The sequence below is a fragment of the Scyliorhinus torazame genome, chromosome 25 (genome assembly GCF_047496885.1).
Source record: "Scyliorhinus torazame isolate Kashiwa2021f chromosome 25, sScyTor2.1, whole genome shotgun sequence".
NCBI lineage: Eukaryota > Metazoa > Chordata > Chondrichthyes > Carcharhiniformes > Scyliorhinidae > Scyliorhinus > Scyliorhinus torazame.
Window position 1 is genome coordinate 32,993,777 of NC_092731.1, and position 25,406 is coordinate 33,019,182.

At 47.6% G+C, this 25,406-nt stretch overlaps 1 protein-coding gene across 1 annotated transcript; it reads right to left on the bottom strand.

Annotated features, from left to right (window-relative positions):
- nkpd1 (NTPase, KAP family P-loop domain containing 1) lies at window positions 1-25,406 on the bottom strand. The gene is made up of 3 exons (XM_072490285.1): window positions 24,795-25,406; window positions 20,162-20,290; window positions 1-2,830 (listed from the first exon to the last, which is right to left on the bottom strand). The coding sequence occupies exons 1-3, from the start codon at window positions 24,814-24,816 to the stop codon at window positions 1,125-1,127; spliced, it is 1,857 nt and encodes a 618-aa protein (XP_072346386.1). The 5' UTR covers window positions 24,817-25,406; the 3' UTR covers window positions 1-1,124.

Genomic DNA, 25,406 nt, shown 5'->3' on the forward strand with positions numbered 1-25,406 from the left:
CCCAGATTCTCCAGAAAAAAAGACCTCTGTCTGGAAGCTAGAGAGCAATTTGGACAGAGGCGGGTGACAGAAATAACAGCTGTCACACTTACCTGGGAGCACCATGGGCCCATTCCTGGAAAGAGAACTGCTGTGATCTGTGTTTGAACCCCTCAGATACTGTAGCTGCAAACCATTCTTTAATTTCTAGTTGTGGGCTATGATCGACAGCTTCCACATCTCCCTTCATGGGTGAGTTACTCTAAGTGATGAAACCCCAATGTTTACAAACATCAACCACATCAAAGAGAGGCAAGTACATTCCAATCACTAAGTGCATTCCAATCACTCAAGCCTGAGGCATTTCGGGTTACTGGGAAGGAGAATTCACCCCAAATCTTGAAGTCTTCAGTCAGATCACCCCTTTACTGCCTAAATTCAAGCAAAACAGGCCTAATTTAAGTAATCTCTCCTCGTAACCCAATCCTGTAATCCAGATATAATTTTTGTAAACCTACATTGCACACCCTCCACGGCCAAAATACCCTTCCTAAGGTGTGGTGCCAGAACTGCTTACCCCAAGTGGGGTCAAATCAGAGTTGTGTATAGCTGCAGCATAACACCTGTGTCTTTTATCCCAGTCCTCTATGTATAAAGGCCTTTTTTATTATTTTCTGCGCGCGTTACTGGCATTTTAAAGATCTTTTCATCTGAAACCTCCAAGTTTCCTTGGACATCCACTGTACCTCACCTCTTTCTATTTAGAAAATACTCTATCCTTTTTTTGGTCCAAAACGGATATCTAAAATGGATGACCAAAATAGATAACCAAAATGGATGACCAAAATGGATGACCAAACCTGCACAAAATTAAATTCCCCAGCTGAAGCTGGAGGTTGTTCATTTGTGTACTTAATACAGCAAAGTGCATAACTTTGTTGATGATGCTATAATTTAGGCAGCCTCCATCTGTTCAATTCACAGGAAAGTGTGTGTTTTGGCTGTCCCACATCTGTTGTTGTTCTTGTATGTTTGGATCAATATGGCTTAACAATTAGGCTGGTGTACTTGAGGAATCATTGACCTGTAGAGAAGTAACAATCTCATTGTTTGTTAAAATAATTTCCTCCTCATTAACTAGCTTCTCATTCCAAACTGGCAGCATCGTCGGGAAGCGAGGTCGCTTTTCTTCCTAATAACCTACTTCCAAGAAGTAGTTCCATTTTCCTCTTTAAGGAATAATCAAGATTAATTGTATACGGCAGGATAACTTTTGCATCTTTAACGGTGAACTTGTAACTGATTGATAGAAACTTTTGAAAGACTTCAGGATCTCCATCCAGTGTCAATAGCTTTTCGATGCTGGATTGAATTAATATCAACTTATCCGAGGAGTTTTCATAAATGGTCCACAGTAGCATCTCATCATGAATATACTTCTCTTTGCCGAACTCACTCATTTGCTCTGCGTCTTCCAAACATTGCCAGACCCAACTGAGGCGACATGGCCAGCAGCTGGCCAGGATAACCCATGCAGCAATTCTCTGCGGGGTGAAGGAACTTATTGAAACATTTCTTTCCAACATGAGTGTCACCATTATTGGAATTATGTTCACTATCCTTCTCATTTGCAGGAAGTTCTCCTCAATATACTCTTGGAGGTCGCTATCTCTGTCCATTAAGCATTGATAGGCCTGCCGGATATAGTGACCTGTGTTCATTTCCCCAATTTTTAGCTTGGAAGGTTCGTCATGTCCACTGGAAACGTTAATCAGCGGCACGATTTCCAAAAGATTTTCCCGACACTTGTTGACTTCAAGTGGTTCAGGCTGCAGTGGGGTGTCATCCATTAGGGCATCTTTGCCTTCCACTACTTCCTGAATAAAGTTGAGTTTGGTCTGGGCATCCATTTTTGGCACAGAAAATGGTAGGGTCACGATCCTGTTAAGGAACTCATAGCCATTGTCCGCCATACCTTTCAGCACATTAGATTTCTCCACGCAGGTCGCTATAATGCTCGGATCAACGGCCAATATTGAAATAAAGGGAGCATCTGGAGCTGAAAGAAGGATGTTCATGGCATCTAAAACTCCGACAACTTTATCTGGGGTGCACCTGTCGAGGCTCATGATTTCCAGGACAATTCGAACCTTCCTCCGTTCAAATATCTCCACATAGTGGATGAAGTTTGTCAGAACTTTAACTTCCTGTTTTATGTCATTCATGAACCCCAGCTGAGAGCTGAAGTCCGATTTGTTCATTAGGCTTTCCATCTTGGCCTTCTGGCTGACAAAAATATTTCTGCCCACCATGAGGGAGTTCTTCAAGGTAAGGAGAGCAGAGCATCCAATTAACCCAAAACCAACACCTTCAAGGGCCATGATGTAATCATTCCCCATTTTGCCAACAGAAAAACCATACTTTGCCATGACCAGTATTAGTGCCAGAGCTAGCAACAGGAGGAAACTGAAAATGAGCCAAACAGGAATTCGGAGGATTCTTTTCGATACCCATTCGCAGTTGGATTCGCTTTGTTGTACCGTGGACTGGTGGCCAAGGGCCCGAACAATGCTGGTTGGAATGCATCCAAATTGGTCTTTAATGTTATCACACAGTGTTGTTATGAGGCCCGCCCAAAGCTTTTCACTTCCTGCGAACTCCCAGGCACTGAACTGGATGAATATGAACCGGACGGTTTTCCGCTTTTTGTGCTGTTCCGTCATTTGAGGCTGGAGGAAGACCAAATGCAACAAAAGGTGCACAAAGCCTAGGCCGGTGGTCGACCGAGTTTTCTCCCGGGTCTTCGCCAATTCCTTCTTCTCCCTGCTCTGCACTTCTCGAATCATTTGTTCTGGAAAAGAATGACATTGTCAGTGCACGCATTTACTTTCAGAATACAAATGTATCTCTTTATGTTGAGAATGAGCCCGAGTGAGTACATTTGGAAATTGGGAGCAGAGTTGGAATTTGATGCCGAAAGGAAAGAGATGCTCTTTTGATTTTTGCTTTCGAACTTTATCCACCTCCCCCCGCCCCCCACCGCCCCCCCTCCACTTTCAGAAAGTGGTGTTGCTCTGCTGCCAGCGGTGAGGGGTATTTGGTGAATAGTTCAGCTACTGTGAGGCAGTTGCGGGGGGACAAAAGGACAACTGTGAAGCCACAAGAAGCGAGGAAGTTGATTGGCTGGTAAGAGCTCAGTGTAAGGGACAATGTTTGAAAAACTTGTGTCTGGAATAAGGGAAAGTGAGGACCAAGCAAGGATAATCCAGGAAATTACAGGCCGGCGAGCCTTACATCGGTGGTGGGGAAATTACTGGAGAGAATTCTTCAAGACAGGATCTACTCCCATTTGGAAGCAAATGGACGTATTAGCGAGAAGCAGCACGGTTTTGTGAAGGGGAGGTCGTGTCTCACTAACTTGATAGAGTTTTTCGAGGAGGTCACAAAGATGATTGATGCAGATAGGGCAGTGGATGTTGTCTACATGGACTTCAGTAAGGCCATTGACAAGGTCCCTCATGGCAGACTGGTAAGACAGAGGGTAGCAATGGAAGGGTGCTTTTCTGATTGGAGGGCTGTGACTAGTGGTGTTCTGCAGGGATCAGTGCTGGGACCTTTGCTGTTCGTAGTATCTATAAATGATTTGGAGGAAATTGTAACTGGTCTGATTAGTAAGTTTGTGGATGACACAATGGTTGGTGGAATTGCGGATAGCGATGAGGACTGTCAGAGGATACAGCACGGCATAGATCGGTTGGAGACATGGGCAGAGAAATGGCAGATGGAGTTTATTCCAGACAAATGTGAGGTAATGCATTTTGGAAGGTTTATTACAGGTGGGAAATAGACAGTAAATGGAAGAACCCTTAAGTGTATTGACATTGGGATCTGGGTATACAGGTACACAAGTCACAGTAAATGGCAACGCAAGTGGAGAAGGTAGTCAAGAAGGCATACAGCATGCTTGCCTTCATCGGCCGGGGCATTGAATATAAAAATTGGCAAGTCATGCTGCAGCTGTATCGAACCTTAGTTAGGCCACACTTGGAATATAGTGTTCAATTCTGGTTGCCACGCTACCAGAAGGATGTGGAGGCTTTGGAGAGGGTGCAGAAGAGTTTACCAGGATGTTGCCTGGTATTAGCGATGAGGAGAGGCTGGATAAACTCAGTTTGTTCTCACTGGAATGACCGAAATTGAGGGGCGACCCGATAGAAGTCGACAAAATTATGAGGGGCATGGACAGAGTGGATAGTCAGAATTTTTTTCCCAGGGTAGAGGAGTCAATTACTAGGGGACAGAGGTTTAAGGTGCGAGGGGCAAAGTTTAGAGGAGATGTACGAGGCAAGTTTTTTACACAGAGGGTAGTGGGTGCCTGGAACTCGCTGCCGGAGGAGGTGGTGGAAGCAGGGACGATAGTGACATTTAAGGGGTATCTTGACAAATACATGAATACGATGGGAATAGAGGGATACGGAACCCGGAACTTTAGAAGGTTTTAGGTTAGACGGGCAGCATGGTTGGCGCAGGCTTGGAGGGCCGAAGGGCCTGTTCCTGTGCTGTACTTTCCTTTGTTCTTTGTTCAATATAGTGCGGCGATATCGCTTCTCAGCCTTTTGCGATCGCTTCTCGGCCTTTTGGCTAAGATGAGCGTGGGATCAGGTGTAATGCCTGGATCTGGTATGTCTCTCTTGTGGAGACCATGAATTGGATTCAATTTGAATTGGTTTTTGGGGCAGGCAAGGAGCTGGATTGGGGGTTCGCCCCTGTCCACACTCTGAGCTTTGGCTTTGTAACTGTGGGCAGCACGGTAGCACAAGTGGATAGCACTGTAGCTTCGCAGCGGCAGGGTCCCAGGTTCAATTCCCCGCTGGGTCACCGTGCAGAGTCTGCACGTTCTCCCCATGTCTGCGTGGGTTTCCTCCGGGTGCTCCGGTTTCCTCCCACAGTCTAAAGACGTGCAGGTTAGGTGGATTGGCCGTGCTAAATTGCCCTTAAGTGATCAAAAAGTTTAGGAGGGGTTATTGGGTTTCGGGGATAGGGTGGAAGTGAGGGCTTAAGTGGGTCGGTGCAGACCCGAATGGCCTCCTTCTGCACTGTATGTTCTAAAGCAGTCCAAAATAGAATAGAGTTAACCTCAGAGAAGTAAACAGAATGCACCCTTGGGTTTAAAACAGTGCACAACTTGGTAGTTCTTTAATAAAATATATAAAAAGCACCATAAATAAAGTAAATAATTTAACTAAGTAATTATTTAAAACACATTAAGGATGGCAGGACAGGTGATATGTCAAGTTTGTAGCATGTGAGAGATCCTGGATAACATTGTGATTCTGGGAAAACATGGAAATGTTTGCGGCTCGAGGAACTTCGGCTCATTGAGCTGGAGGAGTTGCGGACACAAACACATCAGTGAGGGAGAGAGTTACCCAGACCCTACGTTTCAGGAGATGGTCACACCCGTTAGGATAGGGTCTTCTGGTTTGGAAAGTGATCAGGGAGCTGAAAGAAATTTGCATTAATAAAGAACTAGCACCCAAAAAATTAATTGGATTGAAGGTTTTTAAATCTCCAAAACCGATAGAGGCATATCCCAAAGTGTTGAAGGTGGTCACTACAGAGATAGTTGTTACAATGGTGCTTACCTTTCAAAATCCTATAGATTCTGGAAAGGTTCCTGCCGACTGCACAGTAGCAAATCTAACCCCACTATTTAAGGAGGGGAGCAGGCTGGGAGAGAAAACGGAGAGTCACTGGCCTATAAGTTTGATGTCAGTTCAAGGTGGCAGAAATGTTAGAATCTAGTCTAAAGAATGTGGTAACTGGACATGTGGAAAATAATGATATGATTGGGCAGAGTCAACATGGGTTTATGAAAGGGAATTCATGTTTGATAAACCTGTTGGAGGTTTTTTGAGGATGTTACTTGTAGAATAGATGAAGGCGAAACAGTGGATGTGGTGTATTTGGATTTTTGGAAGGCTTTCAATAAGCTCCCACACAGGAAGTTAATAAACAAACTTAGACTGCACAGGACTGGACGAACTGTACTGGCGTAAACTGAGAATTGCTTAACAGTTAGAAAACAGAGAGTAGGAATAAACTGATAATTCTCTGGATGGTCGGCTGTTACTAGTGGGGTACTGCAGGGATCAGTGCTTCAGCTATGGCTGCTCACAATCTATATGAATGAGTTAGATGCGGGGGTCAACGTTGCTGATGACACAATTAGGTGAGAATTGTATAGGGAGGGTGTCATGAAGTTTCAAGGAGGTTGGACAGGCTCGGTGAATGGGCAAGAAAATGGCAGGCAGAATAAAACGTTAATAAGCCCATAGTTACCACTTTGGTAGAAAAGAAAAAGCAGAGTATTTCTTAAAGGGTGAAAAATTGGGAAGTATTGAAGTCCAATGGGGTGATATCCCATCTGGGAGTCCTTGATCATGAGTCGCTAAAAGCTGGCATGGAGATACAGCAGGCAATTGGGAAAGCAAATGGTAAGCATTGCGTTTCATCACAAGAGGACTGGGTAGAGTAAAGATGCCTTGCTGCAATTGTAGGGGGTGGAATCTTACCATATTTTTCCAAAGGATCAGTCTCAGAGTGTAAACCGACGTGTAGCTTGCCAGCTGCACAGACCAGTTTCCACTCCACATCGCCACCCTTTCCAGGAAATCCATAGAATCCCTACAGTGCAGAAGAAGGCCATTCGGCCCACCGTCCTGACCTTCCGAAAGAGCACCCGATTCAGGCCCTCTCCACTGCCCTATCCCCGCAGCCTCATCACCCTACGTAACCTGCACACCTTTGACCAGGGCACCTGGAGGAAACTCACGCAGACACGGGGAGAAGGTGCAAACTCCACACAGACAGGTCACCCAAGGCTGGAATTGAACCCGGGTCTCTGGCACTGTGAGGCAGCAGTGCTAACCACTGTGTTACCGTGCCGGCCCAAGCCATGGTTCAAACATGAACTAAAGATCTGAATGCTAGACATGAGGTGAGAGTGACTGTCCTTGACATCAAGGCAGCATTTGGCCGAGTGTGGCATTAAGGAGCCCGAGCTAAACTGGAGTCAATGGGAATCAGGGGAAACTCTCCGCTAGTTGGAGTCACACTGGCACAAAGGAAGATGATTGTGGTTGTTGGAGGTCAGTCATCTCAGTCCTGGGACACCACTGCAGGAATTCCTCAGAGTAGTGTCCTAGTCCCAACCATCTTCAGCTGCTTCATCAATGACCTTCCTTCTATCACAAGCTCAGAAGTGGGGATGTTCGCGGATGACTGCACAATGTTCAGCACCATTCGCGACTCCTCAGATAATGAAGCAGCCCGTGTCCAAATGCAGCAAGACCTGGATAATATCCAGGCTTGGGCTCATAAGTGGCAAATTACATTCCCGCCACACAAGTGCCAGGCAATGGCCATCTCCTACAGGAGAGGGTCTAACCATCGCCCCTTGATATTTAATGGCATTACCATCGCTGAATCCCCCACAATCAACTCCTGTGGGATACCGTTGACCAGAAACTGAACTGGACGAGCCACATTAATACTGTGGCTACCAGGGCAGGTCAAAGGCTAGGAATCCTACAGCGAGTAATTCACCTCCTAACCCCCCAAAGCCTGTCCACCATCTACAAGACACAAGTCAGGAGTGTGATGGAATACTCTACATTTGCCTGGATGAGCGCAGCTCCAACAACACTCAGGAAGCTCGACACCTTCCAGGACAAAGCAGCCCCGCTCGATTGCTCCTCTTTCCACAAACATTCAAACCCTGCACCACTGACGCACAGTGGCCGCAGTGTGGTGTATTTACAAAATGCACTGTAGGAACTCACCAAGGTTCCTCAGACAGCACTTCCCAAACCCACAACCATCTAGAAGGACAAGAACAGCAGATTCCTGGGCAGCCCCACCAAGTTCCTCTCCAAGTCACTCACCACCCTGATTTGGAAATAAATCGTCCGTTCCTTCACTGTCGCTGGGGCAATATCCTGGAACTCCCTCCCTAACAGCGCTGTAGGTGTACCAGCATAGACTGCAGCAGTTCAAGGTGGCATCTCACCACCTCCTTCTCAAGGGCAATTAGGGATGGGTAAAAAATGCTGTCTTCACCAGCGAAGCCCACACACCTTGTAAAAATTTATTTTTAAAAGATTGTCCTTTATTGCAAGCGGGATGGAATAAGTTTCTCTTTTCTATCAAAATCTGAATATTTGCTTCAAAATAGGAGCTGGGATATTAAGAATTTAATTTGGGTTACTGGAGTGATAAAGTGATAAGTTCAGAGCAGGTCTGGAGGTACGATTGAAATTAACAGTTCAAACCGGGCACAAGCTAGATTGTTAAAAAAGGAATCCATAGAATTCCCACAGTGCAGAAGGAGGCTATTCGGCCCATTCAATCTGCACCGACCCTTCGCTGCTGGTAGGAATCTCTCCTGCTGCTGTTTGTCAATGGGATTTCCCATTGAAGCCAGCCCATGCTGCCGGGAATCCTGTGGGCGGAGGTACTCTTCCAGCAGGAAACGGGAATCCCAATGGCTGGAAAATGCCAGCCATGATGTGGTGGCTATTCCACAGAGCTGGCTAAAAGCGGGCGTGGGGATAAGGAACCGAATAAGATGGAAAGTGGCGGCTGCTTGTGGCACTGTCAGCTCCTGGCGATTCTGCACACGTGAACCATTTTCTCCCCCCTGTTTTTGTTTTATTTTCATAAATTTAGAGTACCCAATTCTTTTTTTGTTCCCCAATTAATGGGCAATTTAGCGTGGCCAATCCACCTACCCTGCACATCTTTGGGTTGTGGGATTGTGACCCACGCAAACACGGGGAGAATGTGCAAACTCCACACGGACAGTGACCCGGGGCCGGGATTGAACCCGGGTCCATGGCGCCGTGAGGCAGCAGTGCTAACCACTGCGCCGCCGTGCTGCCCTTGTCCCCTTTTCATTACGGTAAGTAGTCTCACAACACCAGGTTAAAGTCCAACAGGTTTGTTTGAAATCACAAGCTTTCAGAGCGCTGTTCCTTCCTCAGATGAAGTAACTTGAAATAAACCTGTCAGACTTTAACCTGGTGTTGTGAGACCTCTGAATGTGCCCACCCCAGTCCAGTGCCGGCATCTCCACGTCATGGATGTTTTAATTGGTGGATGAGGTTCTGATACCCGAGCATCCTAACCTGTAGGAGGAAAATCTCCCATTCTGATGTTATCCAGCTCCCTCAAGCTCCATCCACATGCAACATGCAACGCTACAAAATTGTTTTGGCCTTTGGAATGCAGAGGACAAACATTCAGGGTTTTCTATCTGCTGTATCTTAGCAACTACCCCTGACCTCAGTATGGGCCATGTCGTGACCTGGAAGTTGGCTATTGGTCGCTGGATCAATGACGACATTTAAAAATATTCTAACCAGCATGCTGTTTGCATTGCTCACCCAGGACAAAGCAAGACTAGATCGATCTCAGTAGGGCCCTTGGGTGTGTTAAGAAGTTTGGTCACCTTCCTATATTGGGGCTTTGACATCAGCGTTTGGTATTTACATTTAACAAATGCAGACAAACATTCGCACATTGTGCCATTCTTATTGCACTGGTGCAATAATTATTAATTTCAATACAAAGTCTTACAACACCAGGTTAAAGTCCAACAGGTTTGTTTCGATGTCACTAGCTTTCGGAGCGCTGCTCCTTCCTCAGGTGAATGAAGAGGTATGTTCCAGAAACACATATATAGACAAATTCAAAGATGCCAAACAATGCTTGGAATGCGACCATTAGCAGGTGATTAAATCTTTACAGATCCAGAGATGGGGTAACCCCAGGTTAAAGAGGTGTGAATTGCATCAAGCCAGGACAGTTGGTAGGATTTTGCAGGCCAGATGGTGGGGGATGAATGTAATGTGACATGAATCCCAGGTCCCGGTTGAGGCCGCACTCATGTGTGCGGAACTTGGCTATAAGTTTCTGCTCGGCGATTCTGCGTTGTTGCGCGTCCTGAAGGCCGCCTTGGAGAACGCTTACCCGGAGATCAGAGGCTGAATGCCCTTGACTGCTGAAGTGTTCGCCGACTGGAAGGGAACATTCCTGCCTGGTGATTGTTGCGCGATGTCCGTTCATTCATTGTCGCAGCGTCTGCATGGTCTCGCCAATGTACCACGCTTCGGGACATCCTTTCCTGCAGCGTATGAGGTAGACAACGTTGGCCGAGTCGCACGAGTACGTACCACGTACCTGGTGGGTGGTGTTCTCGCGTGTAATAGTGGTATCCATGTCAATGATCTGGCACGTCTTGCAGAGATTGCCATGGCAGGGTTGTGTGGTGTCGTGGTCACTGTTCTGAAGACTGGGTAGTTTGCTGCAAACAATGGTTCGTTTGAGGTTGCGCGGTTGTTTGAAGGCAAGTAGTGGGGGTGTGGGGATTACCTTGGCAAGATGTTCATCGTCCTCAATGACGTGTTGAAGGCTGTGAAGAAGATGACGTAGTTTCTCCGCTCCGGGGAAGTACTGGACGACGAAGGGTATTCTGTCGGTTGTGACCCATGTTTGTCTTCTGAGGAGGTCGGTGCGGTTTTTCGCTGTGGCGCGTTGGAACTGTCGATCGATGAGTCGAGTGCCATATCCCGTTCGTACGAGGGCATCTTTCAACGTCTGTAGATGTCTGTTACGCTGCTCCTCGTCTGAGCAGATCCTGTGTATACGGAGCGCTTGTCCACAGGGGATGGCTTCTTTAATGTGTTTAGGGTGGAAGCTGGAGAAGTGGAGCATCATGAGTTATCCGTGGGTTTGCGGTAAAGCGAAGTGCTGAGGTGACCATCCTTGATGGAGACGAGTGTGTCCAAGAATGCAACTGATTTTGGAGAGTAGTCCATGGTGAGTCTGATGGTTGGATGGAACTTATTAATGTCATCGTGTAGTCGTTTCAGTGATTCTTCGCCGTGGGTCCAAAGGAAAAAAATGTCATCGATGTATCTGGTGTATAACGTCGGTTGAAGGTCCTGTGCGGTGAGTAGGTCCTGTTCAAACTTGTGCATGAAGATGTTGGCGTATTGCGGTGTGAATTTGGTCCCCATGGCTGTTCCGTGCGTCTGGATGAAGAACTTGTAGTCGAAGGTGAAGACGTTGTGATCCAGAATGAAGCGGATGAGTTGCAGAATTGCGTCTGGAAATTGGCAGTTGTCGGTGTTGAGTACTGAGGCTGTTGCCGCAATGCCGTCGTCATGGGGGATGCTGGTGTAGAGTGCCGAGACGTCCATTGTGACGAGGAATGTTCCTGGTTCAACTGGTCCATGGGTGCTGAGTTTCTGTAGGAAGTCCGTCGTGTCGCGACAGAAGCTGGGCGTACCTTGTACGATGGGTTTCAAGATGCCCTCGATGTAGCCAGAGAGGTTCTCACACAAGGTCCCATTGCCTGAAACGATAGGGCGGCCTGGTGTGTTGGCCTTACGTATTTTTGGGAGGCAGTAGAGACCTCCAATGCGGGGAGTACGTGGGATGAGAGCACGTAGGGTGCTCTGAAGATCTGGATCCAAGGTCTTGATCAGTCTGTTAAGTTGGCGGATGTGTTCCTTGGTCGGATCTGCGGGTAACTGTCTGTAGTGTTCTTGGTTGTTCAGTTGTCGGTATACTTCTTTGCAGTAGTCCGTTCTGTTCAGTACGACAGTGGCCCCTCCTTTGTCTGCTGGTTTGATGACGATGCTGCGGTTGGTCTTGAGAGCGTGGATGGCATTGCGTTGTGCTTGGGTGACGTTCGGGGCTGTCTTGTGAATGCGACTGATGAATCTGGCATTGACGCGACTCCTGACGGCTTGAGCATACATGTCGAGTCTAAGGCAGCGGCCTTCCGAAGGGGTCCAATTCGACTCTTTCCTCATCGGTTGCCACACCGCAGATCTCTCGGTCTGCTGTTCCGGTTCATTGATAGTCTGCTTGGGTTCGCTGTTGGCCTCTTGGGGTCTGTGGAAGAATTCCCGGAGCCTCATTCTCCTGATGAATTCCTCCGTGTCTGCCGCGAGACTGATGGGGTCCATTTTGGTGGTGGTGCAGAAATTGAGCCCTCTGCTGAGGACTTAGATTTCGTCTGGTTGAAGGGTGTAGTCCGACACGTTGACAATAGATTTCCCTGTATTGTTTTCTACTGTGGCACCGGGGTGGCTTGGTTGCTGCCGGTGGTGATGCCAAGTTTCATCTTGGCATCACCACCGGCAGCAACCAAGCCACCCCCGGTGCCACAGTAGAAAACAATACAGGGAAATCTATTGTCAACTTGTCGGAGTACACCCTTCAACCAGACGAAATCGAAGTCCTCAGCAGAGGGCTCAATTTCTGCACCACCACCAAAATGGACCCCATCAGTCTCGCGGCAGACACGGAGGAATTCATCAGGAGAATGAGGCTCCGGGAATTCTTCCACAGACCCCAAGAGGCCAACAGCGAACCCAAGCAGACTATCAATGAACCGGAACAGCAGACCGAGAGATCTGCGGTGCGGCAATCGAAGAGGAAAGAGTCGAATTGGACCCCTCCGGAAGGCCGCTGCCTTAGACTCGACATGTATGCTCAAGCCGTCAGGAGTCGCGTCAATGCCAGATTCATCAGTCGCATTCACAAGACAGCCCCGAACGTCACCCAAGCACAACGCAATGCCATCCACGCTCTCAAGACCAACCGCAGCATCGTCATCAAACCAGCAGACAAAGGAGGGGCCACTGTCGTACTGAACAGAACGGACTACTGCAAAGAAGTATACCGACAACTGAACAACCAAGAACACTACAGACAGTTACCCGCAGATCCGACCAAGGAACACATCCGCCAACTTAACAGACTGATCAAGACCTTGGATCCAGATCTTCAGAGCACCCTACGTGCTCTCATCCCACGTACTCCCCGCATTGGAGGTCTCTACTGCCTCCCAAAAATACGTAAGGCCAACACACCAGGCCGCCCTATCGTTTCAGGCAATGGGACCTTGTGTGAGAACCTCTCTGGCTACATCGAGGGCATCTTGAAACCCATCGTACAAGGTACGCCCAGCTTCTGTCGCGACACGACGGACTTCCTACAGAAACTCAGCACCCATGGACCAGTTGAACCAGGAACATTCCTCGTCACAATGGACGTCTCGGCACTCTACACCAGCATCCCCCATGACGACGGCATTGCGGCAACAGCCTCAGTACTCAACACCGACAACTGCCAATCTCCAGACGCAATTCTGCAACTCATCCGCTTCATTCTGGATCACAACGTCTTCACCTTCGACTACAAGTTCTTCATCCAGGCGCACGGAACAGCCATGGGGACCAAATTCGCACCGCAATACGCCAACATCTTCATGCACAAGTTTGAACAGGACCTACTCACCGCACAGGACCTTCAACCGACGTTATACACCAGATACATCGATGACATTTTTTTCCTTTGGACCCACGGCGAAGAATCACTGAAACGACTACACGATGACATTAATAAGATCCATCCAACCATCAGACTCACCATGGACTACTCTCCAAAATCAGTTGCATTCTTGGACACACTCGTCTCCATCAAGGATGGTCACCTCAGCACTTCGCTTTATCGCAAACCCACGGATAACCTCATGATGCTCCACTTCTCCAGCTTCCACCCTAAACACATTAAAGAAGCCATCCCCTATGGACAAGCGCTCCGTATACACAGGATCTGCTCAGACGAGGAGCAGCGTAACAGACATCTACAGACGTTGAAAGATGCCCTCGTACGAACGGGATATGGCACTCGACTCATCGATCGACAGTTCCAACGCGCCACAGCGAAAAACCGCACCGACCTCCTCAGAAGACAAACATGGGTCACAACCGACAGAATATCCTTTGTCGTCCAGTACTTCCCCGGAGCGGAGAAACTACGTCATCTTCTTCACAGCCTTCAACAAGTCATTGATGACGATGAACATCTTGCCAAGGTCATCCCCACACCCCCACTACTTGCCTTCAAACAACCGCGCAACCTCAAACGAACCATTGTTTGCAGCAAACTACCCAGTCTTCAGAACAGTGACCACGACACCACACAACCCTGCCATGGCAATCTCTGCAAGACGTGCCAAATCATTGACATGGATACCACGATTACACGCGAGAACACCACCCACCAGGTACGTGGTACGTACTCGTGCGACTCGGCCAACGTTGTCTACCTCATACGCTGCAGGAAAGGATGTCCCGAAGCGTGGTACATTGGCAAGACCATGCAGACGCTGCGACAACGAATGAACGGACATCGCGCAACAATCACCAGGCAGGAATGTTCCCTTCCAGTCGGCGAACACTTCAGCAGTCAAGGGCATTCAGCCTCTGATCTCCGGGTAAGCGTTCTCCAAGGCGGCCTTCAGGACGCGCAACAATGCAGAATCGCCGAGCAGAAACTTATAGCCAAGTTCCGCACACATGAGTGCGACCTCAACCGGGACCTGGGATTCATGTCACATTACATTCATCCCCCACCATCTGGCCTGCGAAATCCTACCAACTGTCCTGGCTTGATGCAATTCACACCTCTTTAACCTGGGGTTACCCCATCTCTGGATCTGTAAAGATTTAATCACCTGCTAATGGTCGCATTCCAAGCATTGTTTGGCATCTTTGAATTTGTCTATATATGTGTTTCTGGAACAGACCTCTTCATTCACCTGAGGAAGGAGCAGTGCTCCGAAAGTTAGTGACATCGAAACAAACCTGTTGGACTTTAACCTGGTGTTGTAAGACTTCGTACTGTGCTCACCCCAGTCCAACGCCGGCATCTCCACATCATATTAATTTCAATGCTTTGTTCATTTTCCTCGCGAGATGAATAACCATCCCTTTCAAGCATGGCTTTTTTTTTCTGTCAACCTGACATAATTTACAATCAGCTTTGTTGAAACCTCTCACTCCCTTTGCCAATATCCAAGTTAGCTGGTACTAAGCCTGTTCGTCAGCATTCCTTTCCATTTCTTCACAACCACCATTATTGAATTCCATGTGTCGCAACATCCAGGCGACTGATTAACCCTGAGAGATACTGGTTTCCCATGGTTCTGTCTGCCCCCAGGAAACTCTGCTGGAAGTGCCGATGTAGAAACAAATTTCCCCTCCCTCAGGTCTGATTAACTTCAACAAATTTCTAGCAAGATAAACAGGTTGCATTAGTTCTATGCCATTCAAGGCAAGACCGACATTAATCAGTTTGGAACCATAGAATCTCTACAGTGCAGAAGGAGGTCACCCTCCTCCTGCACCTCGGCCCACCCCACATAACCTAACCTGCACATCCCTGGACACCAAGGGGCAATTTAGTACGGCCAATCCAGCTAACCTGCACATCTTTGGACTGTGGGAGGAAACCGGAGCCCCGGGGGAAACCCACGCAGACACGGGGAGAATGTGCAGACGCCACACAGTCACCTGAGGCTGGAACTGAACCGGGTCCCTGGTACCGTGAGGCAGCAGTGCTAACCACAGTGCCACCATACCGCCCCAGAGTATATTTAAGTTAGTTTCTATTGAGACTGACAACCCTTTATTACCACCGTAACCACAGGAATTCTGTCAAGAATGCTAAAAGTCCCGATGAGTCCACCACAAGTTGCTTCTGGTGCCAGTTTCAAAGAACAAAGAATCAAGAACAATACAGCACAGGAACAGGCCCTTCGGCCCTCCAAGCCTGCTCCGTTCATGTGTCCTATCTAAACCAACCGCCTGTATCCTTCTACATCCCGTCTGTTCATGTGTCTATCCAGGTAAAAGGTCACTAACGTGTCTGCCTCAACCACCTCGTTTGGCAGTGCATTCCAGGCCATTATCACCCTCTGTGTAAAAAACTCCCTCCCGCACATCTCCACTGAACCTTTCCCCCCTCACCTGGAACTTGTGCCCCCTTGTAATTGTCATTTACGCGCTGTGAAAAAGCCTCCAACTGTTCACCCTATCTGTACCCCTCATAATTTTATAAACTTCTATCAGGTTGCCCCTCAGCCTCCGTCTCTCTAGGGAGAACAATCCCAGTTTATTCAATCTCATCCTCCACACCAAGCAACATCCAGGTAAACCTTTTCTGTACTCTCTCCAAAGCATCCACGTCCTTCTGGTAGTGTGGTGACCAGAATTGGACACAGTATTCCAAATGTGGCCTAACCAACGTTCTATATAACTGTAACATAATTTTCGAGCTTTTATACGCGATACCCCGCCCTATGAAGGCAAACATGCCGTATGCTTTCTTCACCACCATTTCCACCTGTGCTGCCACTTTTAAGGATCTGTGGACCTGCATGCCCTGATCTCTCTCTGTCTCTATGCTCCTGATTGTTCTGCCATTTATTTTATGGCTCCCACCTGAATTGGATCTACCGAAATGCATCACCTCGCATTTAACTGGGTTAAACTCCATCTGCCATTTCTCTGCCCAATTTTGCAGCCTATCTATATCCAGTTGTATTCTCTGACAATCCTCATTACTATCCGCAACTCCTGCAATCTTAGTATCATCAGCAAACTTACTAATCAGACCCATTACGTTTTCTTCCAAGTCATTTATATATATTATAAATAAATAATATAGGGGCAGCACGGTAGCATTGTGGATAGCACAATTGCTTCACAGCTCCAGGGTCCCAGGTTCGATTCCGGCTTAGGTCACTGTCTGTGCGGAGTCTGCACATCCTCCCCGTGTGTGCGTGGGTTTCCTCCGGGTGCTCCGGTTTCCTCCCACGGTCCAAAGATGTACAGGTTAGGTGAATTGGCCATGATAAATTTCCCTTAGTGTCCAAAATTGCCCTTAGTGTTGGGTGAGTTTACTGGGTTATGGGGATAGGGTGGAGGTGTGGACCTTGGGTAGAGTGCTGTTTCCTAGAGCTGGTGCAAACTCGATGGGCCGAATGGCCTCCTTCTGCACTGTGAATTTTATGTAATTACAAAGAGCAGAGGTCCCAGAACTGATCCCTGCGGAACACCACTAGTTACAGACCTCCATTCAGAAAAACACCCTTCCACTGCTACCCTCTGCCTTCTATGGCCAAGCCAACTCTGGATCCATCCAGCTAGTTCACCCCTGACCCCACGTGACCTAATCTTTTGCACCAGCCTGCCATGAGGGACCTTATCAAATGTTTTACTAAAGTCCATGTAGACAACATCCACAGACCTTCCCTCGAAAAATTCAATCAAATTAGTGAGACATGACCTCCCTTGTAAATAACAATGCTGTCTGTCGCTAATAACACCATTCACTTCCAAATGTGCATACATCCTATCTCTGAGAATCTTTTCCAACAATTTCACTATCACTGACGTCAAGCTCACTGGCCTATAATTACCCGGGTTATCCTTGCTACCCTTCTTTAATAACGGGACGACATTGGCTATCCCTCCAATCCTCTGGGATCTCACCTGTGGCCAATGAGGACACAAAAATTGTCAGAGGCTCAGTGATTTCATCTCTTGCCTCCCTCAGCAATCTGAGATAGATGCTATCTGGCCCTGGGGATTTGTCTACCTTAATACTTTTTAACACACCTAACACGTAATAACAACCTGTTCTAAAGTGTTTACACATCCCTCTGAGACACCACCAATCAACATGTCCCTCTCCTTTGTGAATACCGATGCAAAATACTCATTAAGGACCTCATCTACTTCCTTTGATTCTAAACATAATTTCCCTCCTTTAACCGTGAGTGGGCCAACTCTTTCTCTAGCTACCCTCTGGTTCCTAATATATGTATAAAATGCCTTGGGATTCACCTTAATCCTGTCTGCCAAGGACATTTTGTGACCCCTTTTTGCTCTCCTAACTCCCAGCTTGAGCTCTTTCCTACTTTCCTTGTATTCCTCAAGTGCTTCACTGTTTTTAGTTGCCTGTACCTCACATAGGCATCTTTTTTTCTTTTTGACAATACTCTCAATTTCCCTGGTCATCCATGGTTCCTGAATCCTGCCTTTCCTGTCCTTCCTTTTTACCGGCACATGCCTGCCCTGCGCTCCCATCAACTGCTCCTTAAACGACTCCCACATGCCAAATGTGGATTTACCCTCAAACAGCCTCACCCAATCAGCAGCCTCCAAATCCGGCCGAATCTGGTTGTAGTTAGCCTTCCCCCAATTTAGCACCTTAACCCTCGGACAACACTCGTCCTTTTCCATGAGCATCTAAAAGCTCACGGAATTGTGGTCATTGTTCGCCACGTGTTCTCCCACTACAATGTTGATGAACTGGCCCAGCTCGTTCCCTAGTACTAGGTCCAGTATAGCCCCCTCTCTAGTTGGACTATCCACATATTGTTCCAAAAAACTTTCTTGGACACACTTAACAAATTCCTCACCATCCAGACCCCTAGTCGAAAGGGATTTCCAGTCAACATGAGGAAAATTAAAATCTCCCACTACAACAACCCTATTATTTCTACATCTATCCAATATCTGTTCTCCAACTTCCCGTGGGCTGTTGGGAGGCCTGTAGTACACCCCCATCCTAGTGACTGCCCCCTTCCTGTTTCTGAGCTCCACCCACAATGCCTCGTTACTTGATTTTTCCAAGGTGTACTCCCTCATTACAGCTGTAATATGTTCTCTAACCAGTATTGCAACTCCCCGCCTCTTCTACCTTCCTCCCTGTCTCGTCTAAAACACCTATAACCTGGAATATTTGGTTGCCAATCCTGTCCCTTTTTTAACCAAGTCTCCGTTACAGCCACCACACCCAAGTTCCATGCGTGAGTCAAGGCTTTCAGCTCATCTGTCTTACCTGTTATACTCCGTGCATTGAAGCAGATACACTCCAGATCTCCAGCCCAGTGAGTTCGACCTCCCCCAGCCTGCCCTTCCCCTGAGCCAGCCTGGCCCTGGTACCATGCTCATTCCCAGTCTCTACACTTCCTTGCTTTCTGTCCTGATTCCCACACCCCTGCCAAATTAGTTTAAACCCACCCGAACCATACCAGCAAACCCCCCAGCCAGGGTATTTCATGGGGACTGGATGTCACGTATCATAGAATACACAGTGCAGAAGGAGGCCATTTGGCTGTTGGAAAGAGCACCGTACTTAAGTCCATGCCTCCACTCTATCCCCATCACCCAGTAATCCCACCTAGCCTTTTGGACACTAAGGGGCAATTTTTAGCATGACCAATCCACCTAACCGGCACAGTAGCACAGTGGTTAGCACAGTTTCTTCACAGCTTCAGGGTCCCAGGTTCGATTCCCGGCTTGGGTCACTGACTGTGCGGAGTCTGCACATTCTCCCCCTGTCTGCATGGGTTTCCTCCAGGTGCTCCAGTTTCCTCCCACAGTCCAAAGATGAGCAGGTTCGGTGGATTGGCCATTATAAATTGACCTTTAGTGTCCAAAAAGGTTAGGTGGGGTTACTGGGTTACGGTGGTGGTGTGGGCTTAGGTAGGGTGCTCGTTCCAAGGGCCAGTGCAGACTCACCATGGGCTGAAAGTCCTCCTTCTGCACTGTAAGTTCTACAATTCTATGATCTTTGGACTGTGGGAGGAAACCCACGCAGACGGGAGAAAGTGCAATCTCCACACAGTCACCTGAGGCTGGAATTGAACCTTTGACCCTGGAGCTGTGAAGCAGCAGTGTTAACCACTGTGCCACTGTGCCAAATGTGATGGGATGTAGCAGTGTTTTGACAAATAACAAATATTAATTCGACATCTCATAATTTCCTCGTCCTTGAGCTGACAATAAGGAGAAGGATAAATGCCTGTCCTCATTCTAAGGTGCGGAATGGAATCCACAGCAATCCAAACAGGTTGAATCCTATCCTCATCGCCAGAATAAGGCCCGGAAACGAGTCCACACCGAGCCGAACAGGTCGAACAAAAAGAAAAAAGGTTTCATGCAACAGAACAAGAGTACAGAGCAGTTGCTCTTCTACAAGAGGCAGCCCTCTGGTTTTATACAGGATGTAGAATGAGGCCCCGCCCCTCAGTGGGGAAGTGCATATTCCCCATAATCCTTTGGGAATATCAATCCCCCAGTCTCATAAGTGTCTCAAAACCTGCTTGAGGATCCCATGACCTGTTTAACCCCAGGTTATGACAATCTTATTAAACAGACAGGTTAAAACCTGGCAATGGACGGACAATTGGCTGAAATGATGTAGCTACAGTGATGTAGATGAAAATGTCAAAACAGAGTGAACTTACTTTGGACATTGTGCAGAAGCCGGTTGATTCCAGATCCCCAGGGTGCATACAATCCTACTGTCATGGGGGTGGGAATATAGCACAGGGCTTTTCCAAGACACTCTGCATAAGTGTCGTACTCAGTTTTCCCTAAGAAATTCAATACAGTAAAAATAATAATTCACCAGCCGATTTTGACTTGAACTAGAATTTCAGCAGAACTCTTATGTAACTCAGCTTCTTTTTATTTACAAAAATATTATTCATAAAATATCTGAAAGAACATTACAAAACATTTCAAAATAACCATCACAGAAAGGTCAATAATATTCAAAATTTTTGACATAGATTATGTCGCACACTGAGGTGCTTAATACAATCAAAAGAACATTAGACGTTTGAAAATGGTATTATTTTCCCTTTCTTTTTAATGAAGATGAAGGGGAACCTGCAGATGTGCTGTATTTGGATTTCCAGAAGACATTTGACAAGGTGCCACATAAAAGTGACAAAATAAGAGTTCTTGGCATGGTGGGGGTGGGTGAGGGGTAACATGTTAAGGACTGGTTAGTTAACAGGAAACAGAGAGTAGGGACAAATGGGTAATTTTTGGGGTGGCAGGAGACTGCGAGTGGAGTGCGGTGATGGGGCTTGAAACTACTTACAGTTTAAATCAATGACTTTGAAGAAGGGACCTAATATATGGTAGCTAACTGTGTTGATGACACAAAGATCATAGAATTTACAGTGCAGAAGGTGGCCATTTAGCCCATCGAGTCTGCACCGGCTCTTGGAAAGAGCACCCCACCCGAGTCCACGCCTCCACCCTATCCCCATAATCACACACGGGGAGAATGTGCAGACTCCGCACAGACAGTGACCCAAGCCGGGAATCAAACCTGCGACCCTGGAGTTGCAAAGCAATTGTGCAAACCACTATGTTACCGTGCTGCCCAAAGGTGAGTTATGAAGAGAATATAAGGAGTCTGCAAAGATAGGTTGAATGAGTGGTCATAAAATTGGCACATGGAGGGAAAATGTGAACTTGCCCATTTTGGCAGAATCGAGAACCAGGCTGTTATTTAAATAGAGAGAGATTGGAGACATCGGTGGAACAGGGAAATCTGAGTATCTTGGAACATGAATCACAAAACGTTAGCACATTGGTTCAGCAAGTAGTTCGGAAGGCAAGTGGCATATTGTTTGTATAAAACATAAAAGTGAGGTTGTTTTGTTACAATTGCCCCGGGTGTTGGTGAGGCCACCTCTGGAATGCTGTGTATTATTTTGGTTGCCTTATTTAAGAACAGATATTGCATTGGAAGCAGTTCAGAGAAAGCTCACTTGACTGAAGCTTGGGATGTAGGGGTTATCGTAGTACCGAAGGTTCCGGGCTTTTATCCACTGCGGTTTAGAAGAATGACAGGTGAGCTTCTTGAAACATGTTCAGAGCCTGAGGGCGTTTGACAGTGTGGATGCTGATCGGATATTTTCACTTGGGAAGCTGGAGACGAGGGGTTGGATATTACAGGGAGGCGGGGTGGGGGGGGTAGACCCGCCCCACAGCCATAACGAGCCCCTCACTGGGAGGGGAATCCCATCTTTAGGAACTTCCAGCCAATAGGATTGGCCAGCAGCCTCAATGGCCAAGAGCGCATTGGTGGACTCCAAGAAGAGGAGGAATAAAGTCGATGGTGTTGGCCAGGGGAGGGTCTGGGTGGATCAGGGAGGGAATGGAGGGATGGGTGTAAGATAGCTAGGAAAAAGTGTGTGTGGTGGTGGTGGTGGGGTGGGGGGGGGGGGGGGGGGGCGGGGGGGGGGAGCGTTGGGGATGTTCTCTCTCATTGGCAAAGGGCAGCCCCTGAAGGTAGAACATCACCATCCTTCTGCCCTTTGAAGAATTTCTTTGCACATTTGGACTGCTTACTTCCACCTGACTGCCCACCCGAAAATATACGATGAAACTTGATAGCAAGCGTAATTGACCCTTGACTATTGGTTTAAGTCTGGTGCGAGGTGATGCCAGTTTCACTGCCTGCACATCCCCACGTTATGGGGCTGAGCTCGGGGGTGGGAGGAAAAGTCGTCGGGTGGGCACCTGTCCTCTTCTACATTCCCACCACTGAAAACACACCTGGCGGTGCCACGTAAAATGTAGCCCCAGATCCACGGGGCACAGGGATCTTCCATTTAAGGTGGAGATGAGGAGATATTCAAGTCATTACCATTGCTGAATTCTCCACGATCAGCATCCTGGGGGTTACCATTGACTTGACACTGAACTGCATTAGTCATATAAACATTGTGGCAACAATAACAGGCCAGTTGCTAAGAAACCTGCTGCGAGCAACTCACTTCATGACTCCCCAAATCATCATAGAATTTTATCATAGAATTTACAGTGCAGAAGGAGGCCATTCGGCCCATCGAGTCTGCACCTGCTCTTGGAAAGAGCACCCTACCCAAGTTCAACACCTCCACCCTATCCCCAGAACCCAGTAACCCCACCCAACACTAAGGGCAATTTTGGACACTAAGGGCAATTTATCATTGCCAATCCACCTAACCTGCACATCTTTGGAATGTGGGAGGAAACCGGAGCACCCGGAGGAAACCCACGCAAAACGGGGAGGATGTGCAGACTCCGCACAGACAGTGACCCAAGCCGGAATCGAACCTGGGACCCTGGAGCTGTGAAGCAATTGTGCTATCCACAATGCTACCATGCTGCCCTCGAATCCTGTCCAAAACCTACAAGGCAGAAGTCAGGAATGTAATGGAACACTCTCCACTGCCTGGGTGAGTGCAGCTCCAACAACACTCAAGAAGCTCAACACCATCCAGGACAAAGCAGCCCGCTTGATTGGCACCCCATCCACAAGCATTCACTCTCTGGTGCACATAGTCAGCTGTGTGTACCATCTACAAGATGCACCGCAGGAACTTGCCAAGGTTCCTCAAACAGCACTTTCCAAACCCACAACCACGACCATCGACAAGGACAGGGGCAGCAGATACCTGGGAACCCCACCACCTGGAGTTTCTCCTCAAAGTCACTTAACACCCTGACTTGGAAACATATCGCTGTTCCTTCACTGTCGCTGAGTCAAAGTCCTGGAACTCCCTCTCTAACAGCACTGTGGGTGTACCTACACCTCAGGGACTGCAGTGATTCGAGAAGGCAGCTCACCACCACCTTCTCAATGGAAATTGGGGATGGTCAATAAATGGTGGTCTAGCCAATAACACCCTTGAACAATTTTTTTTTAAAATTCTCAGTGAATCACTTGTTTACAAAATTCTCTTCCTCAGAGAGCAGAGCAGGCTTTGAATATGTTTAAAGCTGAGTTACAGAGATTCTTACTGAGTCAAAGGATAGACAGAAAAGTAGAGTTGAGGCCACAATCAAACCAGCCAGGATTTTGTCAAATGCTAGAACAAGCTTGTGGGACCGAATGGCCTACTGCTGTCCCAAATGCACATTGTGAGTCCATGTGCTTGTTCCCTCCCGTCCTATCATGGCTGGAAAATATTGTCACCACAACTCTTGGCTCACTTCCCCGGATCACCCAGTCTGGACTGAGGGTGGTCCCAGTTCTGGAACCCCCAGCCAGGACTGTGGGTGAGCCCAGTTCTAGAACCCCAGCCTGGACTGTGGGTAAGCCCAGTTCTAGAACCCCAGCCTGGACTGTGGGTAAGCCCAGTTCTGGAACCCCAGCCTGGTCTGCAGGTGAGCCTAGGCCTTGGACCCTAGCCTGGACTGCGGGTCGGCCCAGTTCTGGAACCCACATTAGTTTCTCCTCCAACTCAAGACCTTCATTTGACCAACACCGACGGTAGAAACCCCTTTTTTTTCTGTGTGTGTCTCTGAATGAAACTGTTATTGAAGCAGAATCCATGAGTACATTGAAACAGAAAATCGGGTGTTTCTTGACAATGAGCAATATTTCAGGGTGTGAGGGGGGACAGGAGAATGGATGTAACAGGGTAAGGGGAGTGATCAGAATAATGGAATTAGACTGGGAGAATGTGCAAACTCCACACGGACAGTGACCCGGGGCCGGGATCGAACCCGGGTCCTCAGCGCCGTGAGGCAGCAGTGCTAACCACTGCACCACCAGGCCGCCCTAAACTACAAATAATGACAAGATAAGTCATGGAGCCGAGGACCCAGGTTCGATCCCGGCCCCGGGTCACTGTCCATGGTGAGTTTGCACATTCTCCCCGTATCGGCGTGGGTCTCACCCCCAAAACCCAAAAGATGTGCAGGGTAGGTGGGTTGGGCAGGCTAAATTGCCCTTTAATTGGAATTTGTTTAAAAAGATGACAAGAGAGTATCGTTCTACCTTTATTCATCCATCTAGAATGACGCTAAAGTTCCCGACATTTACAGCGTTCTAAATGATTTTGTAATTTCTACCTTTGTTGCTGATCTACTGTGGAGATGAGTGATTATGAATAATTACTTTTGGAATTATCGGTTCAGATTTAAGTGAGGCATGATAGAAAATTAAATTACCCGCACCAATTTTAGTTCAAGGAAGTTAGATACAGAAAAGGGAGAATTCGTGCCAATCACAACAGCAGTAAATCAACCAACACAAAGCAATAATACAAACTCTATCTTCTGTGTCAAATGTAAGCATTTTCTTACCATTACATTCGCCTTTGGTCATTTTAGTTGTGCTGGTTTCGGTGGGAATACTCAAAGGAGATAGCGCTGATGATTAGAGATAAGTTCTGTAATGCGAGAGCATTTACATTCTGTTGCTACAGGTCGTTATGCTATCTGCGAATCTGCTGACACAGGCTATAGTGATGTGAAGGCAGGTGGTTCAGTGCAGGTTTCGAATGGCGTAAACTTATCTGGGCGGTCTTTGCCTCAGGGAACTCCCACACCAGCAGCATTCTCACCTTAACAATCTCCAATGCTCAGGGTAACATCAATGCTTTTGTAAAGTCAAGCTTTAATACCTTTCTTTTTAACAGTTTAACAGCTTTCTCAACTTGTCCTGCCACTTTTAAATATCCTTCTCCATCCGCCCTTCTGTGTCACTGTTACAACCCCCGCAGTGGTCACAGGGTGTGGACCATCCGGTTCCCCATGATGTATTTTTAGGTTTTACAACTAAATAGGATAACAGATATCAACTGAGGGACAAGTTGAAAGGGGCCGCTCCCAATTGGAGCACAGCCCCAAAATAACAAAGCGAAACGGACACTTAAAAGCATCAAACCAAAATGTGCAAAGAAGGGGCGATAAAGA